Here is a 25,469-nt window from a genome sequence, read left to right as displayed (position 1 = left end):
CTTCTAGGTACGTTTTATACGTAGAAATGACGTATTCGCTCCCACTCCTAAACTTTGATTCGTTTCATCTAAGTATTGTTATCATATATGACAAAATAAAAAAATACGTGTCTAATATTTTTTCATTACCTAACTGACGGACTAATTAGATTTTTAATTTTCATACCCCGTCTTCATCCCTATTCTTTGGTGATCCACAAATTACTGTTAAGGATTAGCAAGCTAACATGGCAGTGGACCGGTCACATTTGTTGAAGATCCGATGATTGTTGGAGTAAATGCGTTCTAGAGTGGAGACCGCATCTAGGCAAGCGTAGTGTAGGGTGCCCTCCAGCTAGGTAGAGAGACGATATCTGCAAGGTGGCTGGTAGTGGTACTCTTACCGGTTGTTTACAAACATTTCATTTCAATCTTGGCCTAAGTATAGATGTAATTATGTATTATTAATCCTACCTACGCCTTCGGAATAGGAATATAACAGCATACACCTACACCTACATAATAATATATGCTTAGTGGAAACGTTATGAAATCAACACATAGATTTGATTGAACGGTGTGAAGAATACTTAGAAGTGTCGCTTGTAGCTAAATATAGCTAAACTTAAGTCATAAACACATAATATCTCGCTGTTTATTCCTCACAGGGGTAGGTAGAGTGCGAGCGAGCAAGGGTAGCTCGCCGCCCGACCAAAAACAGTAGGGCTACTCCGGTTCTCGAATGCGAAGTTTCGGTTAATCTTCGGCCGTAGGTTTTATTGATTTACTAATGAAATTACTTTAAATAATGTTTTATTTTTAATTTAAAATCTAACCCTATTTATTTAACTTCATTTCATTCGTTAATTTTTCTTCACGAAAGTTCGCAATAAATGGAATTGTAGTACGAAATCTGCGAAGTTTCGGACGAAACTTCGTTTTTCGTTGAATTAGAGTAGGCCTCCTGGCCTGTGCGTACGGCGTGTCGCATTCCCCGCTCTTCAGAAAGCCAGCAGATCGCCACAGATAGGGCCCAGTAGGACTGATACCTGATCCGGAGCTGCGGACTGCCTAGCGGGTTACCGGGGCTTTAGGTCGAAAGGCAGAAGTAGGAACGGGGTCGTTTTTAGTAAGTAAGAGTGACACTCCCTGTTGGTGACAAAACATATGAAAGAGGATACATATCGTGAGACGACAGAGGCTTGCGGGGAGCGGGGGATGAGGCGCAGCGAGTTGCCCCGCGCGCGCAGTGACACATTGACTCATGGGACACGGAAGGAAGCGCGCGTTCTTATTATCTTATTCTTATTATATGAACCTATATACTATTATACATACAGTCCGCTATTTTATTTCGCCAACAAAGTGGTCCTCTCTCCGTGAAGAAGGATTTTAAGGACGTCTTGAGGCTTTTTTGGAGAATATTCCGTGTCAAGAAATCAAGAATTCATGTGCGTCGGTCGGCGGCCATTACGTCAATTTTCGAATTTCGAGAAGGTCAAGGAAAAAAGGAAAAACATGTGAAGGACGAATAATCCGTCAAGTCACTGTGGATAAAGAATAAGACATTTTGTGAGTTCGTTCCTATTTATTCCTCTTATTCCATCTTCTCTTTGCTATTAAAATTCATATTCTCCTTTCTCAATTTAATGTCCATTTTGCTAAAACTTGAGTCGGTGCTTTGTGCATTCTTCATACTATTCATTCAAATGCATGCATCATGTCTGAACTTAAGACTTTAATTAAAAAACGCTCTGCTATAAAATCTAAAATTACTATTTTTGGCAATCATATAAAATTAATTGAAACTTCTAAACCCTTAACGGAGTTACAAATCATAGATATACAGTGCCGTTTACGAAATATTGAGCCCTTGTACGAGGAATTCGACACCTTACAGACTGAAATCGAGATCCTATCTGACGAGCCACCAGTCGAGGAGGTTCCCGCGGAGCGTGTGCAGTTTGACAACGACTACTACCCGCTTGTGGCCCGAGCCAAGAGCCTGCTTGCTGCCGGGAGGAAGGACAGCGAATCTGTGGCGGAGTTCAGCGACGCAGAATCAGGTGGGCGAGTAAGAAATTTGGTTAGGCTACCTAAAATTGACTTACCGCATTTCAGCGGTGGCTATCAGGACTGGCTCGAATTTAAAGACACATTCCTTTCTCTTATACACAACAGTGATCGCATAGATAATATTAATAAATTTCATTATTTACGGGCTTCTCTTCAAGGAAATGCCGCTCTGATTATTAAAAACATCGACTTTAAAGGTGATAACTATAAAATTGCATGGGAATTATTGTGTGAGCGATTTGATAATACCCGCTTACTAGTAAATAATCACTTACAGGCTTTGTTTAATATAGAACCTATTCGATCGGAATCAAGTAAGTCGATTCAAAATCTTATTGATGTAACTAACAAGAACATTAGGGCTCTCGCATCATTGAATGAACCGATTTGGGACACGATTATAATTTATATGATGTCAAATAAACTTGATAGTGTGACGGGTCGAGAGTGGGAAGAACATAGAAATACATTGACTTCGTCCCCAACCCTATCACAGTTCATAACATTTTTAAGTCAAAGAGCCAATATCTTAGAAACTTTAGAAGAAAATAGTAAAAATAATAAATTAAAATTAGAACCTGTAAAAGCAAAAAGTTTAGTAATAAATAATAATAATAGCACTAATAATAGTCCGCAAGGCAGCTTGTGGCGAGCTGTTGGGCAGTGGCGACCCCACGGACCTGACTCCCGGGAGAGGCCCTACTTTTTAACTCCGGTTGGTACTCGTGACTATCCGGAGTGGCCTCTCCTACCTCACTCTTGCCTTAATCGGCTGGTTTGAGTGGAGATTCGCAAGAGTGGAGTTGCCTTCAGCTCCACTTGGGGGAAGGACGTATCCCAGTAAGATGCTGGTAGGGGTCTTGACCGTACTTCCGGGATTGCTCTGATAGCCGTGGGATGCCTCCCCTTCCTCAAGCAGCTCAACGGATGTTGCTTCCCTTGTCGCTACATGCTAGCGGCCGTTTCCGGGGGCCCACTATTGAGTTTGCGAGTCACCCCCTGCCTGTTTATCCGTATTTTTCAATATTGGTCAGGGGCAGGGGCCATAGTCCCCATAGTTAACCGGTTAACTATTCCACAGCCACCCACACCCATATCCCTATCATTTCCTTTTACCATATCTCACAATAGTCCTGCATCAACCGGGGATTATCCTTTGGTGTACCCCCATAGTGCATACAGGGATAATCGCCGGCTGATGTCCCCTTACATTTAGATTAAAATTGTTCAACGGGCCTCTGCGAGTTGGCTTCGGCCCCTCGTACGCCTTCCAAAGGTCCGGGACCCTGTGGTCCCGTGATTATGTAAAGCACTAATAATAAAAATAAAAATTATAAACGTAAATCATGTCCATTGTGTGATGATGAGGCACATCAGCTGTTCAATTGCGAATCGTTTAGAAGTCTTCCTGTAGAATCTCGGATTTCAAAGGTAAAAGAGTATAAGGTGTGCTTAAACTGTTTGCGCTTTGGTCACGTAGCAAAGAAATGTTTTTTATCACACTGCAAATATTGCAATGAAAAGCACAACACTCTTTTACACTTGGAAAAATCTGAGCAATCTGCTTCTCGCGATTCGTCATCTACGTCTTCAAAAGACATTGTATTGAAGACTGATGTCGTACCGGTTACTACTCCGACGCGTGTTTTCCTTTCCACAGCGTTGGTGAGGGTGGTTGACGGCAAAGGCAACAAACACACCGCCAGGGTGATCTTGGACAACGGTAGTGGAATAAATATCGTTTCCGAAGCTTTCTGCAGTAAGCTGGGTTTGCCGAGGCAGAACGTGAGCTCCACGGTATCAGGTTTTAATAATCATGTATCCCATAGTACACAGTCTTGCAATCTCACAATTGAGTCAATGAATACTAGCTATAGGACTAACATTGATTGTTATGTGTTTACCAACGTAACCACAGCAGTACCGATCACATACATTGACACACGACATATTCAAATTCCAGCTGGCTTATGTTTATCTGACCCCACTTATAATATACCTTCTAAGGTTGATATTCTTATCGGGGCAGATATCTTTTGGGATATTCTAGGTAACAAAAGAATTAGCCTAGGCAAGCATCAACCTATGTTACGTAGTTCGGAGCTAGGATGGATAGTCACTGGTCACATCTCGAGCCCGAAAGGTACATTCAGTCAATGTCTTTTTACTCAAGGACAACTTGATATTGATCTCACTCGTTTTTGGGAAGTAGATAGTGTTTCTCTTGAGCATTCTCAATCCGCGGAGGAACGTGCGTGTGAGAACAGTTTTGCCGTTAACACGACTCGAAATAACGATGGTCGCTTTGTCGTCACCATTCCTCTCAAGCAAGATCCACAGGTCTTAGGCGATTCTTTTGAGATGGCGAAGCGACGGTTTTTATCGCTTGAACGAAAATTTGAACGAGAACCAATATTCAAGGAGAAATATTTGAACTTCATGAAAGAATACGAGCAATTAGGCCACATGACTGAAAATAAAGTTCTTTTTCCATACAGTGACAATGCCAACTACTACCTTCCTCATCATGGCGTACTTCGGGAGTCAAGTACAACGACAAAGTTGCGTACTGTCTTCGACGCTTCTGCCGTCACCACTTCAGGAATTTCCTTCAATGAAATTCAGATGGTCGGTCCTACAGTCCAAGACGATCTCTTATCGATTCTCCTCAGATTCCGCCAGCATAAAATCGTAGTATCGGCAGACATTGAAAAAATGTTTAGATGTATTGACATTGTACCTAGTCAACGCTCATTACAGCAAATTGTATTTAGGTTTGATCCATCGCATCGTTTAAAAACTTATACACTAAATACAGTTTGTCAAGGAACCGCTTCAGCGCCATACCTTGCGACAAAATGTCTGACTAGCCTGGCATCCACAGTCAGCGATAATAGCGTCAAATATAGTATAGCTCACGACTTCTATTGTGACGATTTATTAAGTGGGGCTAGTACTGTAAGCGAAGCTATAGATTTATGTAAAGGAATTACTGCCACCTTAAACTCGGCAAAATTTAATATTCGCAAGTGGAAATCGAATAACACATTAGTTATTAAAGAGCTATTTTCAGGTCAAGTTATTGATTCAAATACAGTTTTAGATCTATCTGATAACAACATAAACACATCATCAAAAACATTAGGTTTGTATTGGCTTTGTCAGCAGGATACCTTATCTTTTTCAATTAATATTGAACTTCATAAGAAGGTTACCAAGCGCCATATTCTTTCTATTATAAGTCAAATCTTTGACCCATTAGGCCTTGTTGGGCCATGCGTTGTCGAAGCTAAGTTAATTATGCAGAAATTATGGGTCAATAAATGCTCTTGGGACGAAGAAGTGCCGTCAGATATTTTACATCTCTGGTCTTCTTTTGCTAACACATTATCCTGTCTTAATAAGTTAAAAATACCTCGTTGGGTTCTTAGTGATCTTTGTGTAAAGATTGAAATCCATATATTCACAGATGCTTCTCAAAGTGCGTATGGGGCATGCGTCTATATTAGGTCTGTGTGTAACTCAGGGATTGTGCGTGTTCAGCTCTTAGTCTCGAAAAACAAGGTTGCGCCGATTAAACCCACAACTATCCCACGTCTTGAGTTATGTGGGGCCTTATTAGGTGCAAGACTGTGTACGAAGGTGCAAAATTCACTTAAATTAAACATTAACATGTGTCGCTTTTGGTGCGATTCCACGATTGTACTGGGGTGGTTGTCCACTCCTTCACATCAACTTAATCTATTCGTACGTAATCGTGTTAATGAAATCAAGGAGAGCACCGGTGGTCACACGTGGAGCTACGTGCCGTCCAAGGAAAACCCGGCAGATCTCGTTTCTCGCGGGGTGAGGGCTGATGTAATCAGCGACGCCTCGTTATGGTGGTCCGGTCCATCGTTTCTACTCAAATCAGAGCATAGTTGGCCACAAATGCCTAATGAGACCCAGAAACGGGACCTACCGGATCTCCAACCTTGTCTTATTATAAATAATAATGTTAACAAAAACGATGACGATAAACTATTTACAAAACTTATACTTAAATATTCACAATTTACACGTTTACAAAGAGTCATAGCCTATATATACAGATTTATTCATAACTGCAAAACTAAAACAAACAGATTCCGCGATCATCTTTCTTGTGAAGAATTGCAACGGTCATTTAATTTTATTATACATATTGCTCAGTTAGAAATGTTTCCTAATGAATATCTTATCTTAAAATCAGGCCATTCATTACCGAAGAAAAATAAATTAATATCATTGACCCCATTCATCGATTCAAATGATATCTTGAGAGTAGGCGGTAGACTTGATAACTCACCTTATAGCTATGACACAAAGCATCCTATTTTATTATGTGGAAAACATCATTTAACGAAAATTATATTTCATATGCATCACTTGAAACTTCTACATGCTGGACCTCAGTTATTGCTGTCCAGTATTCGTCAAACTTATTGGCCTTTGGGAGGAAGGAATCTGTCTAAATCTATAACAAAGGGTTGCATAAAATGTTTCAGATTTAAAGCCAGCAATGTCCAGCCTATTATGGGGCAGTTACCTGAATCCAGAACTACACTGGAATTCCCTTTTTTACATTGTTCGGTGGATTATGCCGGCCCGATCATGATAGCTAACCGCAAAGGTCGAGGTTGCCAACTAATAAAATCTTACTTGTCCATTTTTGTCTGCTTAGCTACAAAGGCCGTTCATCTAGAACTTGTCACAGATCTGACTAAAGAGGGATACATGGCTGCTCTAAATCGGTTTGTGGCTCGTCGAGGGAAGCCTCAAAGTATAACCTCAGATAATGGGACTAATTTTGTAGGTACATGTAACGAGTTACACCGTTTCTTACAGGACTCAAGTTCCCAAATCAGTTCCGCATTCGCTCAAGAGGGTATAGAGTTCCTCTTCATTCCGAGTTACACACCCCATTTCAATGGTATGGCTGAATCTGCAGTCCGTTCCACTAAATATCATCTTCGTAGGCTACTCCAACTTACCCATTTCACGTATGAAGAAATGCACACTTGTCTGACTCAGGTGGAAGCCATTCTTAATTCACGTCCTATAACTGCTTTAAACTCTGATCCTACAGACTTCACACCTTTGACACCCGCACACTTCCTAATAGGACGATCACTTGTGTCAGTTCCACATTCACAGTTGACAGAAAGGATAACAAGTCTTGAGAGATACAAACGAATCGAGTTTGTCAAGCAACATTTTTGGAAACGATTCTCCAACGAGTATGTCACCACTCTACAGCAAAAGACAAAGTGGCCTACTGCATCTGGCGAACTCAAATTGGGTTCTTTAGTCCTTATAAAGGACAAAGCGCTTCCTCCCCTACGTTGGGCCCTGGGTCGCTGTGTGGCCGTTTTCCCAGGAACTCAGGATCAAGTCGCTCGAGTCGCCGATATAAGGATCAAAGGAGGAACCATTATTCGAAGGGCGTTTAATAACATTTGTCCCCTTCCAGAACCTGATTGTTGAACCAGCAGCCTTCCTACCTACTTCAACCCGGGGAGTATGTTGGTGACAAAACATATGAAAGAGGATACATATCGTGAGACGACAGAGGCTTGCGGGGAGCGGGGGATGAGGCGCAGCGAGTTGCCCCGCGCGCGCAGTGACACATTGACTCATGGGACACGGAAGGAAGCGCGCGTTCTTATTATCTTATTCTTATTATATGAACCTATATACTATTATACATACAGTCCGCTATTTTATTTCGCCAACACTCCCTCTTGCCTCGTCCAAGGCGGGAGAAGTCATTGGATTATTTTCCCCCCTCGTCTGCAGCCCCGGAGATTTCAAGTCCCTAATATCAGTTTATTTATTCACTGCACTAACGGAGAGCTAACCTCGGACTTGATTTAAATTTATTTCAGAAAAACCACATACTTATGTGTTATCTTGACTGACGATATACAATAAGCGAAATAGGCCCAGTAGGTAAACCAAAAAGTGCATTATTCTCTTTGAGCATATTCGAACACTAATACGGCATTATAACAGCAGCGCCGCGTGTCCGTAACATTCCTAGACAACCTACAACATTACAGCTCTTCTGTGGTCAAGGAACATGGAGCTGTTCACACAGAATTTGATACTTGATTTATTTAATTACGGTATTTATTTTGTTAGAAAATTGAAATATTTAGTTGTATTACGCTTCTCTGGACGAGTACTACTTGTAGTTTCATTTAAGTCATATGAGTGATCTCCATACTGTATATCCTCTAAGCTAACCTTGTACTAACGTCAATTTATTTCAGAAACGTAGGTGTGTGCGACTGAACTCCGTCCATTCAATTATAGTCCCTAATTTGTGAGCTCTAAAGTGCTATTTCAGTCACAACGGAGGTCACGGCCTCTTCTCTATAATGTCAAAAGATAAGTACGTCAGGTATTGACCTCTCCTGTATATAGATATACTAGCTTCGCACGCGACTCCGTATGAGTTTAGATATTAATATTTTTCCCGAAGGAATGTAGTGAAATACTCTCTCAGCATTCCCCTACACTTCTGTAGCGCGTGACAGGTTAAATTTAATTCAAAAATTTTGTATTAAATTAACTTAATTGTTATTAGTACGGAAATATACACGGTGTAACAAAAAGGGGGTATACATATCAAGTGCACGGTTTCTAGATAACATAACAAACGATACGGGAGGGGTTTTTTAAACTCATGTTTTCATGGTACCAAGTTATGAACTTTTCCATTTTTTTTTCATGCGAATTAAAATTAGGTAGATAGGTACTAGGCGATCAGATTTACAGAAGAAATGTTTCGCTAGCTACACCAATTATTTGGTACCAATTTTTTTAAACGTATTTTAAGCTGAAACTTTTGTGTATAAGTTCTATTCAACCTGTATTCTTCAGTGCTTCTTGATGTATTTTGTTACACGACTTCGACTCTGCGCTAGTATAAACTGACCCAATAAATTGATACATTTATTACGTGCCACTCTGTCGACCCCTCCGCAGCATAGCAGGAACGATACTCCGATGAGTCATACCACAATATAACCTTAATTACCAAGCTGACAGTACTGTATCGATTGGCTGGAGCGCTCGCTTCAGTCGGTAGAAATCGATTCAGTTTTCTATTTTAAACGCACGAGTGAATCTTTTATCTGATTCTGAACAATATGGAAGGAATTGAACTTTATAGGGTGTCTCTGAAGTCTTTAGTCTTAAGAAGTGACTTACGTGTTTGTTATCTACGAAAAAGTAATAACATAATTCTCTGATAACTGTTGTGACTGACTGACCGTGCCGATGACTTGGTGCTACTTGTACGTCGACTTTAGGGACACTCTGTATCTATACTAGCTATAATAGCTTTTATCCGCTTTATTTTGGGGGAATAAATCATCCTATGACTTCTTCCGCCTTGAGCTAATCAAGACTCTTACTGACTAAACACCACCCTGTTCCTACTCCTGCTTCACCGATAACCGACGTGAAACAACGCTTGCGTTGTTTCGTTGTGTGAGAGAGGTTACCGGAAGCCCAATCTTCCTAATCCCCGATTCCCCAACAACTCTTAAATTCCTAACTCCCAAAAGGCCGGCAACTTGTAACGCCTCTGGTGTTTCAAGTGTCCATGGGCGGCGGTGATTGCTTACCATCAGGTGATCCATCTACTCGTTTACCGGTTTATTCTATAAAAAAGACATTATTCATTATTTCTTCTCCGTGTGAGACGTGGCCTTTGGTCAGCAGTGGCCACTTATAGGCTGATGAAATGTTTTTTTTTTTTATGGATTAGGTGGCAAACGAGCAAACGAGTCACCTGATGATAAGCGATCAGCGCCGCCCGTGGACACCCACAACACCAGAGGAGTTACAGGTGCGTTGCCGACCTTTTAAGAAGGAGTAAGTATGTAATCATTAGCGATATATTAAAAAAGGGCCAAATTAAAAGTACCTTTAACCGACGAGCATGCATGAAAAGACAGATGACTGTTGATGAAGCGAAAGAAGTGTGTAAGAATCGTGGCAATTGGCGTTCCATTGTATCTACCTACCCCCATGAGAGACAGGCGTGAGGTTATGTATGTATGTATGTATGTAATCATGATAATGATACACTAGTTCACTACCCTACTGGTACTGCGTCATCAAGGTTTTAAAACATACTTGGAACAGAACTCTTCGTGTCCACAGCTCGGTAAAAGATTATTAATGTCTAAGTATAGCAAAGTGTATTGTATCAATATCAGGTAGATGTCTTCCATTAATAATATATAGAGCTGGCCTTGTTGTGGGCAGTAGAGGAACCTATGTACGTGGGCAGTCTTAGGAATAATAGTTTCATATGTATAGACTAAGCGCCTCAAAGAGCCATCAGACCACCACAGCATTTCTGCATTAAATTCACCGAGGGAAGTGGAAACTATCGTTTTTCTTTTTCTTCTCCTCTAATAATATCTTCTGATTTATTTCGTTGCGGAATCCAAGACAGTCATTCATGTCCCTGGGACGTTGGACTTCAGTGTTCCGATGTTTTCATGGTTGTATCTACTGTAGATCCTGGCTTACAGGAGTTGCAGCGGAGTGGGAGGTTATGGCGGGCTTGTCCCAAAAAAAGGACCACCACCGATTGCACCCAGTAGGGCTGAAACCTGATCTAGTGTTACGGACTACCTAGCGGTTTTACCGGGGCTCCGGCTCGAAGGACAGAAGTAGGAACGGTGTGGTTTTTAGTCAGTAAGAGTCTGACACTCCCTCCCGCCTCGCCCAAGGCGGGAGACGTCATTAGATGATTTTCCACCCTTAAAAAAAGACGTTTTGTGGCTGGTAAGGCAATGATTATGATATAACTCTGCCAATCCTTTCGAGGACTAAAAGCCGTGCCATGATTAGTTTATTGAGGCAATGCAGTTGGAAGAACCTTGAAATATATTTTTATTGACAAAATTAAACATTAGTGCGACTGTAAAGTTGCTGAACTGGAAGCAAGCATGCGATGGATTCTCATCGATTTTATTCGTATTGTGAAGCATTACGAATCTTTATTCGTTACTAAGTTACTCCTTAGTATCCGGAGCTGCGGGCTACCTAGCGGGTTACCGGGGCTATATACGGCTCGAAAAGCAGGAGTAGGAACGGGGTGGTTTTTAATCGGTTACAGTCTGACACTCCCTCTCGCCTCGCCCAAGACGGGTCGAAGTCATGGGATGATTCTCCCCCTCAAAAATAAAAGCGGGTTACCGGGCCTTCGGCTCGAAAAGCAGGAGTAGGAACGGGCTACTTTTTAGTCGGTAAGAGTCTGCGCTTCCTCTCGCCTCGCCCAAGGCAGGAGAAGTCGTTGGATGATTTTTCCCCCTCAAAAAATATACATAAAAAGCCTATATATTGTCTGGTGACAGGTAAGATGATATGCACCAAGTTACTGTGCGTGTGTGGTGCTAGCCGGTGGAAATTACGTACTATTTTTTTGTGTTAACAAGCCGGTAATCGAACACCAGAGGCGTTACAGCCTTTTGGGGGTTAGGAATTTAAGGATTGTTGGGGAATCGGTGATTGGGAAGATTGGGATAGCGGGCATTGGGGTTCCGGTAACCTCCCTCACACAACGAAACACGTACGCAAACGCACTCACGCACGCGACGCAAGCGTTATTTCATATCAGTTTTCTGCTCAGCTGTGGTATCACTCCGGTCGAGCAGGCCCAGCAGTGTCGAAGCATGGCTCTCCCAACTTAAATATTGCTCCTACCATGACAGTATAGCACCCAATAACCGACCAACACAAGTTCTGCAGCTCAGGTATCGATCGGAGGGGTCGTCGGTCGCCGCCTAGCCTGTGTTACTCTGAGCTGTCGCGACTGACGGCAGACGGTAGACGGTACATCATTATTTATTACATACTTTTATTATAATGCAATTTTTGCAGTCTCTTTTATTTGCCTTTTATCCCCGAAGGGGAAGGCAGAGGTGCATATTACGGCACGTAATGCCGCTGCACAATGTAGACCAACTTTTCACCATTTGTGTTTTAGTCCCAAGTAATAGGAGGTGAGGCTATTGCCATATACTGGCAATCTGAAAAAATTCCAGTAGTTCTTTGCTCGAAATCGAACCCAAGACCCCTTGTCCGGCAGTCGCACTTGGGACCACTCGACTTACGAGGTAGTCAGTTTTTTTTTTTAAAGTGCGTTGCCGGCGTTTTGTTGTTAAGAATTTAAGGTTTGTTGAGTTTGGTTGAGAAGATTGAGAATGGGAGTAATTGGACCTCCGGTAACCTCACCCACAAAACGAAACACAACGCAAGCGTTGATTCACATCGTTTTTCTCACAGAAGCTAAGCAAAAACACACCCACGACACAGAAGAAAATCCTAGAATGGGGCAAAATTTAAAAAAATCTCCTCTTACTTGGCAGTCGCACTCCCAATCCCCCTCCACCACCAAACCCCACTAATCATAAAACACAACAATACTATAAAAAAAAATCCATGGCAACAAAGTAGATACAAATTACAATTAATAATGAACCTTTAAAAAAAACCAATTTGTAAATACATAATCTACCAGCGAGCTGCTACTATGACGCATCCATATCGAAGGTCGATGCCGACAGCGTGCCATCACGATACCATTTATTTAATAAAAGGTTAGATAGATATCATTAAAGTTGTACAGCAATGTCAGATAATTTTCTTTTCAATTTGCAAGAAAATCTTTAATTTTATTATAACTTTCGTGAGACATACAAAATTAATTATTATGTTATCGGCTTACTCACGTAACTGTTTGACGAGGAACTCGACTAGTTTCAAGCCATGCTAGAGGCTCATATTCATGAGCAGTATTCCGCGACACACGACGCGGCTCTAGCATGGCTTGAAACTAGTCGAGTTCCTCGTCAAACAGTTACGTGAGTAAGCCGATAACGTAATAATTAAAGAAAATCTTTAGTAATACAGTTACAACGTCATGCCATTTAACCCCGAAGGGGTAGGCAGAGGTGCACATTACGGCACGTAATGCCGCTGTACAATGTACACACACTTTTCACCATTTGTGTTAAGTACCATGTAATAGGGGGTGAGTCTATTGCCATATACACGTCATAATTCCAGATTCCGTGAAATTTTTGAAATACCGAAAAAGGGCCAGTAATACTTTGCCCGACCCGGGAATCCAACCCGAGACCCCTTGTCCGGCAGTCGCAATTGCGACCACTCGACCAACGAGGCAGTCATGACTTCATTTATTTAATAAAAGTTAGACAGATATTATTAAAGTAGTAGGATTAGTAATGTCAGCTTTTTAATTTGCTAGAAAATCTTTGGTAATAAATACGGTTTGGGGTAAGTTTAATCAAAGTCTGTAAAATCTAAGTTTTAAGGTTGGGCTCGCCATGCTTCGGCACTGCAGAGCTGCGGACTGCCTAGCGGGTTACCAGGGCTACGGCTTGAAAACAGGAGTAGGAACGGGGTGGTTTATAGTCAGTAAGGGTCTGACACTCCCTCTCGACTCGGCCAAGGCCGGAGTAGTCATTGAATGATTATCAGTCCTTAAAAAAAAAAAAACCACGGCCTCACAGAAAACCGACGTGAAACAACGCTTGCGTTGTGTTTCGTTGTGTAAATGAGGTTACCCCCCTTCCCAATCCCCGATTCCCTAACAACCCTTAAATTCTAACCTGAATCTTATACACCTCTTTCGCTTCATCAACAGTCATCAGTCTTTTCATGCATGCTCGTCGGTTAAAGGTACTTTTAATTTGGCCCTTCTTTAATATATCGCCAATCTGGTCGATATATGTCCGTCTAGAATGCCCCATTCATATCCGCCTTGTATATTTCTTTCGTAAATCTGCTTTCATCCATCCGTTCTACACCTTTGTTTACATTACGGCACGTAATGCCGCACTTTTCACCATTTGTGTTATAAGTTCCATGTAATAGGGGGTGAGCCTATTGCCATATATTGGACACAATTCCAGACTCCGTGCTACTACTGAGAAATTTTCGAAAAAACGAAAACAGCCCAGTAATATCTTAGCCCAATAATACCTTGCCTGACTCGGGAATCGGGCTATAGACCCTTTGTCCGGCAGTCGCACTTACGAGTAATACTCAAAAAAGCCTAGTAATACCTTGCCCGACCCGGGAATCGGACTCGAGACCCCTTGTCTGTCGACCACTTGATCAACGAGGCAGTAAGTTTCAAAGAAATAAAATATAATAAACCACTACAAATGAGTCACATTTCCCTGGAATCTAGCATTAGGTGTGGCTACAGACATCGTTTCTTCATTCAGTGAGCGAAGATCGATCGCCGTGTCGGTTGAGCAGTATTAGTGACTCATCCCTTTTTATAAAACGTTGCCCCACACATGTATTGTCTCCTGTGTCGTGGGTGCGTTTACTCACACTTTCATATCATACAGATCTTCATATTTTAATATCATATGACTTCACATATAGATCTCTAGACGTTAGTCTGCCTCGTTGGTCAAGTGGTTGCAACTGCGACTGCCGGGAAGGAGTCTCGGGTTCGATTACCGGGACGGGAGAAGTATTACTAGGCGTTTTTCGGTTTTTCGAAAATTTCTCAGTGGTAGCACGGAGTCTGAAAATGTGCCCGGTATATGACAATAGGCTCACCACCTATTACATGGGACTTACAACATAAATTGTGAAATGTGGGTGTACATTGGCATTATGTGCCATAATGTGCACCTCTGCCTACCCCTTCGGGGATTAAAGACGTGGCGTTATAAAAAAAATCTCTAGATGCTTAGTCATTAATAGCCGATCTCTCATATTCTTGTCTCTTTGCATCATCCTAATGTTGACTGTTAGATATAGTCAAATTGTGAAAAAAAACTACTACTTAATATTATAAATGTGAAAATTTATTACTCAATCACGCCAAAACGGCTGAAGGGATCGGGATAAAGCGAATGTTTAACAAAAGTTAGTAATATTATAAATGTGAAAGTTCACAAACCTTTTTTAGTCAATCCCGTTAAAACGACTAAAGGGATCGAGGTGAAATTTGAAACAGGGGTACATTATGGTCTGGAATAACACATACCGCCGTACTCCGAGTGATTTAATGGTTACTTAATCCAGTCCTTAACGATTGTTTTCGATACAAAATCCTTACTAAGGAATAGTTTAAGTAACCATTAAATGTCTCTGAGTGCGGCAGTTTGACTACTTATTATCTCACAGAAACGTGGGCGAAGCCGCTGACAGAAGTTAGTACAATGTAAAAACTATTGCACTTAGCTTGTAACCTTCTAACTACCCCTTTAGAAGCTAATTGTGTAATGTCATATTACTACATAATCTTTGTAACCTTATTTTTAAGCCATACTAAAAATGCTTGAGTGACGAAGTTTATTGAGTCCCAGGTTGGGCGCCATTTCCACTAATGGCACCCAAATGGGACCTGTATAAGAATTTATGTTTAGTAGTTTTATACTGCTTTATATTTTGAAGACTCTTTACAAATACGGCATTATAACAGCCGCGCCGCATGTCCGTAACATTCCTAGACAACCTACAACATTACAACTCTTCTGTGGTCAAGGTACATGGAGCTGTTCACACAGAATTTAATACTTGATTAATTTCATTATTTATTTTGTTTGAAAGTTTTAGTTTTCGTTGAAATATTTAGTTGTATTATGCTTCTGTGGACGAGTACTACTTGTAGTTTCATTTAAGTCATATGAGTGATCTCCATACTGTATAATTTTTAAGCTATTATGTAAGTAAAGATGCTTAGATGACGAAGTACATTGAGTCCCAGGTTGGGCGCCATTTCAACTAATGGCACCCAAATGGGACCTGTATAAGAATTTATGTTTAGTAGTTTTATGCTGCTTGTAATAAAAATGTACAATGTTGACGTTAAGAATAGGATATACCCAGTCTGTTGGATTAGGGGGTAGACAGAGATGTTCTAAGATTACTAAAGTCTAGTCAGATAAATTATATTATTTTACACTATTATTAACCTGTTTTTATGGTTAAGTCGGTAAATGAGTAGACAGATCATCTGCGGTAAGCAATCGCCGTCGCTCATGAACTACCGAAACACCAGAAGCGTTCCAAGTGCATTGCCGACATTTTTGGGTTAGGAATTAAAGGGTTGTTGGGGAATTGGAGATTGAGCAGATTGAGATAATTGGGCCTCCGGTAACCTCACTCACACAACGAAACTCAACGCCAGCGTTGTTGCACGTCGGTTTTCAGTAAATCTATATTAGTTTAAGGTATATATCTATGGGCCATAGTTGCCTGATTGTAAAGGTTTAAATAAAAAATAAAAAAAAGTCGTGGTATCGTACGGAAGCAATAATATTTTAAAGTACTCACAACACTCGAATTAGTTTCAACATTAAAAAAGCGAGGCCCAGTTGGGCGCCACTTCCAAATCCATTCAAAAAAATAGGCCAACAGTTATAAAAACATTTTAACAAATGACAATCGGAAACAAAAACTCCTGCCATTGTAATAAAAATCATCCACCATGCGCCGTACAAAGCAAAACCAGCTTTGGTACGTAACAAATAAAGTCCACTATCAAAAAAACTACACATGGGCGCATTAATAAAATACCAAGGTCGATTGACTTGCTCGGTAAATGAACTTGTAACCCTGGGCGGGGAATGCGGTCAACATACTGCAATGTGAACCGAACAATAACTGACCTAGTAAGCAAATTTACATAAAGCATGGTCAGAGTTCCAAACTGCCTCGTTGGTCGACTGGTAGCAAGTGCGATGTGCCGGACTAGGGTTCTCGATTTCGATTCAGGGATCGGGCAAAGTAATTAGAACTTATGACGGGATATTTACCATGTTTATTGAATTTGGTGAGTTTCCGATATTTCGGCACTGTTGCAAGCGCCATGATCCCGTCATAAGTTCTAATTATAGTGTTAGTGACCATGTCAGTTTAAAAACTTATATCGGGCAAAGTATTATTGAGCTTAGAGAGAGTAGCACGGAGTTTAGAGTTGTGCCCAGTATATGGCAATAGGCTCACCCCTATTACATGGGATTTATAGTACATGGATGTACATTGTATAGCGGCATTACGTGCCGTAATGTGCACCTCTAACTACCCCTTCGAAGAGAAGTGACGTTATTATTATATAGAGTTTCAAACCTACCAACGTCAAGTACCTATGCGACTTTTTTCGAGTCCTATGTACTTTCTAAGATTATTTAGAGACCATTGACAAACGGTGAAGGAAAACATCGAAACTAAACTTCTTTTGAGGTAGCAATATCATCCGGGGAGGGGAGTGTCAGACTAGTAGTAGATTTACTGACTAAAAACGACCCCGTTCCTACTCCAGCTTTTCGAGTCAAAGCCCCGGAACCCGCTAGGCAGACCGCAGTTCCGGGTTCGAAACAAACCTGGGCTTATAATTTCTAATTACAATTTGAAAATCGCCAATCTGCATTGAGCAAGCGTGGTGATTAATGCTCAAACCTTCTCCGTGTGAGCAGAGGCCTTTGGTCAGTGGCCTTTGGTATTAGCTGTTGATGTGAATGAATGTATTTTATTCTATTTGGTGTGAAAAATGACGAGAATATTCGTTGAAGATGACGCAATTTAGGAAGCGTGTCTAAACATGTTTTGGCAATATTCCAAAATGAGGTACAGACGGATTTTATTAGAAAATATGAACCCAAACACAGTTCATATGTAAACAGTGACTCATACAGTGTGACTGCACGGCTGGCACAGTGGCTGGGCAACCGGCTGCCACTCAATCCCCGCACGAAACAATAGGGTAAATACAATAGGAATTTAAGGGTTGTTAGGGAATCGGGGATTAGGAAGATAGGGCCGTCGGTAACCTCACTCACGCAACGCAAGCGTTATTTCACGTCGGTTTTCTGTGAGGCCGTAGTATCACTCCGATGATGCCGAAGAATGGCGAGCCTACACTTATTTTTCTTTACCATTTGTCAGTGGTGTCTAAATAATCTTAAAAACTACACATAACTCGGAAAAAGTCACATTGGTACTTGCCGTTGGTAGGTTTTGAGCCCGCACTCTATGGGCGTCTTAAAATACATTCATTCTCAATGAAATATATTTCTAACTAACCCTCAATCTACCCACGGGTGTTATAGAAACCAACGAAGCGATTACACATTGACAGAGACTGTGCAGCAGCGCTCTCTGATAAACCTGAACCTTTTACACTACGATCTCCACATCACCCGTCAAGCGAAAACATCCCAAATGCGTACAAACCCTCTTTTATGGAGAGGGCTTGTATGGTCCAACGATTTCAATCAATTTATTATATTATATAAGAGGTTACTCCTGAACGCGCCATAATAAAAAATATATTGTATCTCACAAATAGATCTATACTTCAGTGAACTTTGAGTTAAATAAAGAACCGCTAAAGAGAATGATATTTCTGATAACCAAAAGGCTGGTTCCAATGGTATCCAATGGATTCTTCCGCCTTAGAGGACGCGTGAGGGATTGTCGGACTCTTACTGACTAAACATCACCCCATTCCTACTCCTGCTTTTCGAGCCGGAGCCCCGCTAGGTAGTCCGCAGCTCCGGATCAGGCATCAGCCATACTGGGCCCCATCTGTGGTGGTCTGATGGCTCTTTGAGGCGGACGCGGAAGGCGATGCGCCGTACGCACGGGTCTGGTTCTGGTCGGGCGGTAAACTACCCTTGCTCGCCGTCCACAGACCCACACTCGTTTAGCTTAGCCCCCTATATCATAAAAAAAATGCTAGGCACCTTCCAATCGGGAGCTGCGGACTACCTAGCGGGTTACCGGGGCTCCGGCTCGACAAGAAGGAGTAGGAACGGGGTGGTTTTTAGTCAGTAAGAGTCTGACACTTTCTCTCACCTCGCGTCGCCCAAGGCGAGAGTAGTCATTGGATGATTTTCACCCCTTAAAAAAAATAAAGTACCTACCAATCTTTGAAAAAAGCTTAACCCAGTATAAATAACCATAACTAAGTATTGCTGTTTTCACACCTACAATTTCAGTTTTCAGGGAATAAAAGGCGCCCCACATAATATTTTAAATTGGTTTCCAAAGAAATGTGGCGAGGATCCAAAAAGATTTGGCTCTCGACTCACGTATTGTACCTGCTTGCGAAAATCGTGCAAAATGTTGCATAATCTTGCATTTTTTTTATGGTATAAGTCTGTAAACGAGCAGACGGATCACCTGATGGTAAGCAATGTAGCTACACCGGCAATTCCAGGCTCCGTGCTACTACTGAAAAATTTTTGAAAGGCCGAAAAATTGAAAGACCTAGATATCGAACTTGAGACCCCTTGTCCGGCAGTCGCACTTGCGACCACTCGACCAACGAAGCAGTCAGTTTTACTTATGTTTTTCTGATAGTGAGTTATCATGACTTGGTTTGGATGTTACTTAATGAAATTCTTTGTTCTATATCTGCTTCTTTTCTTTGCTAAAGATATGCATGGCATCCCAAAACACCAGAACAGTTACAAGTGCGGAGCCGGCTATTTGAGTGTTAGGAATTTAAGGGTTGTTGGGAAATCAGGGATTAGGAAGATTTTAATTGGGCCTCCGGTAACCTCACTCACACAACAAAACACAACGCTAGCGTTGTTTCACGTCAGTTTTCTGTGAGGCCGTGGTATCACTGCGGTCGAGCCGGCCCATTCGTGCCGAAGCATGGCCGTCCCACACACTTTTCATTCAATAAAAAAATATCTCACGAAACTTCAGCTGTGTTATCAGTTAATGAGAAAAGCTACATTTAGCTCAGTTCTCCTACGCAATCTCTACTATCACCCACGCGAAGTCGTGAGAGAGCAAAGCTTTCAAAATTGCTTTTAAAAGTAGTTGCGTGGGTTATACAACCATACAGGGTGGCCCTGAAGTGGACCTCCAAATAGCACCAGGTGATTGACAAGATTCCAACTGTTATCAGAACAATATAAAAATAAAATCTAACTCCTACAGTTTTTAAATTACAGTGACTTATGTGTTAACCATGAAAAAGTACACCCTGTGCCAGTCTTTTGACTCTTGTTGCTAAAAATCTTTGAATTTTCGTCTGTATTCTTACTTGCGTTATTGTATAGAAGCTGATTGACACCAAGGGCTATTTTTGAAGACGAGGGAAGTCTTCAGCTTTTTGAGAAGAATACTAAAAGTATAGGATTCTACGCCTCAAAGAGCCATCATCATTTTCCTAGTACAGGCTTTTAACTTTATAAGGTCTACATCGCTTAGATTATCTATCTATCAGACCACCACATATGGAGCCCAGTAGGGCTGATGCCGATCCGGAGCTTCGGACTACCTAGCGGATTTACTGGGGCTCCGGCTCGAAAAGCAGGAGTAGGAACGGGGTGGTTTTTAGTCAGTAAGAGTCTGACACTTCCTCTCACCTCAGGGAAGGAGAAGTCATTTGATGATTTTCCCAGCTCGAAAAAATAATATTTTCAACTAACTTTACAATCTGTTGCCTGTACTATCAACTAAAAAATCAATAAAACGATTATTAATTGATTTATTACTTTGCCTTGCTCGTTTCCGTTACAAGCTCGTTTCAGTTTACTTTACAATACTTTGTCATGCTTTCTGCATTGAAAATCGAGAACCTATAAGTTTTTAAACTGACATAGTCACTAACACTAGAATTGTTGCAAGCGCCATGATCACGGATTACTGTTAATCCGTGTGTGCCGATATATCGGAAACTCACCAAAGTGAATAAACATGGTAAATATCCCGTCATAAGTTCTAATAATAATCGAGAACCTTCTTTTCGTTCGACGCGTCGCGTTCCGCATGCAAAGCAATTGCCGGGCGTTTCTTAAAAAAAACATATTTGAAGAAACAAAATCATTATCCTCAAGTTCCTAAACCAAAAGACTGCACGGTTGGGCAACTGGCTGCCGTGCCACGTGTAGCGGGTTCGATTCCCGCACGGAACAACTCTTTGTGTGATCCACAAATTGTTCCGGGTCTGGGTGTCATGTGTATGTGAACCTGTATGTTTGTAAACGCACCCACGATACAGGAGAAAATCCTAGTGTGGGACAACATTAAAAAAAAAAATTAACAATTCTGCTGATTGAAACACAAAATTTGGTTTCAATAAATTAAGCTGTGACACTGCTCTCAACCAATCTAATAAAAATAAGGATGATAATAAGCTACCACGATGCTTAATAACGCGGGAGAATAATGATTTGTTAAATAAAAGTTTTTTGAAGAAACACCCTAAGACCGATGATGATACAGATGGGACCAGTAGAGCTGATGCCGTATATGGAGCTGAGGCCAATGTAACGAGTTACCGCGGCACCGGCTCGAAGCAGGAGTAGGAACGCGGTGGTTTTAGTCAGTAAGAGTCTGACACTCCTTCTCGCCTCACCCTAGGCGGGAGAAGTCATTGGATTTTTTTTTCCCTTAAACAAAAAAGGGCTGATGCCCGATACGGAGCTGAGGCCAACCTAACGAATTACCACGGTCAAAACGCAAAACTGGGTGTACATTGTATAGCCGCATTACGTGCCGTAATGTGCACCTCTGCCTACCCCTTCAGGAATAAAAGGCGTGACGTTACGTTGTTATGTTATTCTTATTACGAAGTCCGTGTGTTGGGTAACAATCCGTGTTTTGTTACGTAGTTTAAAATTATGAAATTACGTAAAAGTGAGTTAAGCGTTGTTTCAGGCATGAACACTCTTTGGTACATATATTTTTTGTGAATACACACCTGGAACCTGAAAGGCTGGTTAACATAGAAATCATTTAATTAGCTATGAAAACTGTTGTCCTAAGCTATTTGTGTAACTAAAAGGATGTTTACACACAATTTCATTGAATAATGTTCGGTTTTTACTAGAGCAGTGACTAATTATTTTTTCTCGGGGACTCTTCATCATAAGCAGCGTGGGCGGACGCTGCTACATCGCGCAGCCTACTATTTAGTTACTTTAGTATAGTTTAGTACGTCTCACGATAGTTATTATATAAAAGTAGAAGTGATGTTAAATTGACGTTCAAACTACATTTGAAAAAAAAAACACCTTCCAAAAATTAAATTTTTACTACTCTTTAAAAGAAATGCTATCTAAACCAATTTAAATTTCATAAACTTTGAAATATTTACGACTAAATTCTAGAATAACCTATGCCTATAAAGAATCCTTTGCAGTATTATTGAAAGACCTACATATAAGGCCAGGGAGCAATGTCCCACAAACTGGGTCAATGCGCACAATGCATTTGCCCACTACGTATTTCATAAATTCTTTGTTAAAATACTAAAAACACGACATCTTTAATTGATTTTGTCTGGACTTTAAAAGAGACTATGACCTCTGAGTATGTTTCGGCATTTCTTCTCAGAGTAGTCCGATAGGATATGCTGGCCTCATCTAGTTATTTAAGAGATTGACGTGTAAAAGAGTTACATTGTAACCTATTTGCAAAATAAATATCATTTATCATTTACGCTTCTAATCACAATGTCCTTGTCATCAGGAGAAATTGACGTTTCTAATGAGCCCAAACTTGATATGTTTACTAGAAGACAGTCCAAGGGTTCATCGTCAAACCAGCTCGATGGTACCATAATATTGTATTGTCATCTAATCTACAAGACGGACATTAAAATAAAAATTAGTCATCTACAATTGGGTAGATGACACACACTCCCACTCTTATTTATGTTATTTTATATTAAAAAAAACACGTGTCTTACATATCATTACATAGTTCGTTACAGGTCGACGTAATTAAAAACGTCAGAAACATATTTGTATTAAAAACATTGGAACACAGACGAAGCCGCTGGCAGAAGCTAGTTTAAAATTTAAAAAAAAACTTAAAAATAAATTATATTTTTGTGGCGTAGTATCAACTGATAGCATTAGTTTTATCATCATCTCTTGACAGGCTCTTGCCCTCAACAGTCCACTGCTGGACTATGAGCCTCCTCTACATAAGAGGGTTTGCCATAATCTCCGCAGGCAGGCGGGTTGGAGATCGCAGTGTAAAAGGTTCAGGTTTATCAGAGAGCGCTGCTGTTTAGTTTCTGTACAAATAATGAAGTCCCTAAACCGGGTCTTAGGCCACCCACGGGAAGTACTAGTGATAACAAATGACCTTTTTATAATAAAATAGTAAAGTTTTTAAACTGACATGGTCACTAGTAATTTATCATTAGAACTTAAAACAGGATATTTACCATGTTTATTAAAGAACTAGAGAGTTCATCCGTGATCATGGCGCTTGCAACAGTGCCGATATATCGGAAACTCGCAAAAACTAATAAACATGGTAAATATCCTGTTTTAAGTTCTAATGATAATATAGTAGAGCTTTCCATTAATTTCCATGAGTAAACCTTGAATTTTAGTTACAAGTATGTTAATGAAAACGAAAATATAAAAAACACATTTGTGGCGCAATAAGTATCAGCTGACATTACAGATTCTTCAGAACGCACGAACCGATTTCCACGGTTTTGCATTCGTTGGAAAGGTCTCGGGCTCCGTGAGGTTTATAGCAAAGAAAATTCAGGAAAAAATCAAGAGAAAAGCAGGAAAACAGGGAAAACCATTGATGGCGAAACGGAGTTCGCCGCATTTGGGAGTATTTTAATAAAAACAATAGAAATATGTGGCGCAATATCAACTGACATATCAGGCTGAATGAGTAATACCTTTGCTTAAAAATGTCATTATAGGCAGAATAAGTAATACCTTTACCTAAAAAGAAACACACGTTAATATTTACGGTAATTATATATAAAAAAGAAACTTACCTGGCTAAAATGGAACTCTCTGGGCAGCGACATATTTTCTGTTTGTGTTTATTATGTTTATTAATGTCGGGAGGTAAAGATATATAGTTAAAATGATCTTCGGATTCCGTGCAAACTAATTTCAATGCACTTTTCTCAACGGCATTAGCCGCTGTATACATTTGTCGTTTTATATAAAGAAAATCTTTAAAAGACGCCGTCGTAACTGATTTAGAAAAACTTTCTCCTCAAAAAAAATTAAACAACAATGCTTTTTTATTATAATAATATTTAAATTAATTAATTGATTTTTAATCACTGATTTTTCTTCTTTTTTTTATTTAAGTAGAAACTTTCGTTTTGTTATTTAAAAAAAAATGGGTTTTACGGCTGAACGACCGACATGTTTGGTTGTCAAATTGGAATATTATGAATGTTATTTTGACAGTTTTATGTAGCACAGTTTTATATTAAAAAATTGGTTATTTTGTTATTTTTTCCGTGTAAAATGTAACTGTTTCGGATGTGGCAGCTGTATAACTAATTCAGTTATGATGTTTCGAGTCTGCGCCGTGGAATAATCGATAAATTGAACGAAATGAATGAAACTGTCCGTTCGTTCGTTCGTTCATTCATTCGTTCGCTGACTTTTAAGACAGTGTTGCTGTTTAAAAAAGTCTTGTGTTATGTTTGTTCATTCTTCGTATGAGGGCTTTTCCACCAGAGATGTGCTATGCTACGTTGCTGTGGATGCGTTTGGCTTATACCAATCGTATTCATTGCTTCACATAGATGCGTGCTGTGGATGGCTTCCCTACTATCGATACACCGCATACTTGAGCTACGCAACTTCCTCACTCAGCTACATAGCTTATATCAGTAGAAAGGGTTACATAATTTTACTGTTTAGCTATTACATCTTCGTAGCACAGCTAAATAACAAAAGCACCTAAGCTTCGTGCTACGGTATAGCTATAGTAACGCAGCGTAGCAAGTGTCATTCTATGAACGTAGCATTCTATGAACATCTAAACTTCGCTACGGCGTAGCCGCTGTCCATCTCCTACGGCGTTACCAGTTTTACACCATGTTTAACTGCTCTACGGCGTAGCACCTTTCTCTCTACTACGGAGTAGCCTCTCACATGCTCAGCTCTACGGCGTAGCCATATTCTCCTACGGCGTAGCAACTTTCTAACTACTACGGCGTAGCCATTTTCTACTACAGCGTAGTAACTTTCTATCTACTACGTCGTTGCCTCTCTAAAATACTCTGCTCTACGGCGTAGCCATTTTCTACTACGGCGTAGCAACTTTCTATCTACTACGGCGTAGCCTCTCACATGCTCTGCTCTACGGCGTAGCAACTTTCTATTTACTACGGCGTAGACACTCACATGCCCAGATCTACGGCGTAACCATTTACTCCTACGGCGTAGCAACTTTCTATTTACTACGGCGTAGACACTCAAATGCTTTCCGCTACTACGGCGTATCCATTTTCTCCTACGGCTTAGCAACTTTCTACCTACAACGGCGTAGCCTCTCTCACATCCGCTGCTCTACAGCGTAGCAACTTTCATGTTTACTTACGACTACGATGTAGCACCCATCTACAG

General features: G+C 40.7%; 2 protein-coding genes across 3 annotated transcripts in view; one reads left to right on the top strand and one right to left on the bottom strand.

The window, feature by feature from the left end:
* The window catches only part of LOC126911845 (monocarboxylate transporter 12-like), a 42,979-nt gene extending 18,600 nt beyond the window's left edge, over window positions 1–24,379 (bottom strand). Inside the window, exon 1 of the mRNA XM_050700819.1 lies at window positions 23,873–24,379. Coding sequence (XP_050556776.1) covers window positions 23,873–23,905 — 33 coding nt within the window. The 5' untranslated portion in view covers window positions 23,906–24,379. The remainder of the gene's footprint in view (window positions 1–23,872) is intronic.
* Window positions 1,136–7,786, top strand: LOC118281887 (uncharacterized). 2 transcript variants are annotated; one of them, XM_050700669.1, is made up of 2 exons: window positions 1,136–1,551; window positions 1,880–7,786. In XM_050700669.1, exon 2 carries the CDS (start codon window positions 3,916–3,918, stop codon window positions 7,558–7,560), a length of 3,645 nt encoding a protein of 1,214 aa, XP_050556626.1. In that variant the 5' UTR covers window positions 1,136–1,551; window positions 1,880–3,915; the 3' UTR covers window positions 7,561–7,786. The 2 variants fall into 2 exon arrangements, with proteins under 2 accessions (XP_050556626.1, XP_050556627.1); XM_050700670.1 differs by having other exon boundaries at window positions 1,136–1,555.
* Window positions 24,380–25,469: the final 1,090 nt, after the last annotated feature.

The sequence above is a fragment of the Spodoptera frugiperda genome, chromosome 19 (assembly GCF_023101765.2).
Source record: "Spodoptera frugiperda isolate SF20-4 chromosome 19, AGI-APGP_CSIRO_Sfru_2.0, whole genome shotgun sequence".
Classification (NCBI taxonomy): Eukaryota; Metazoa; Arthropoda; class Insecta; order Lepidoptera; family Noctuidae; genus Spodoptera; species Spodoptera frugiperda.
Note: the sequence above shows the minus strand (reverse complement) of the source record. Positions and strands in the feature narration are given on the sequence as shown.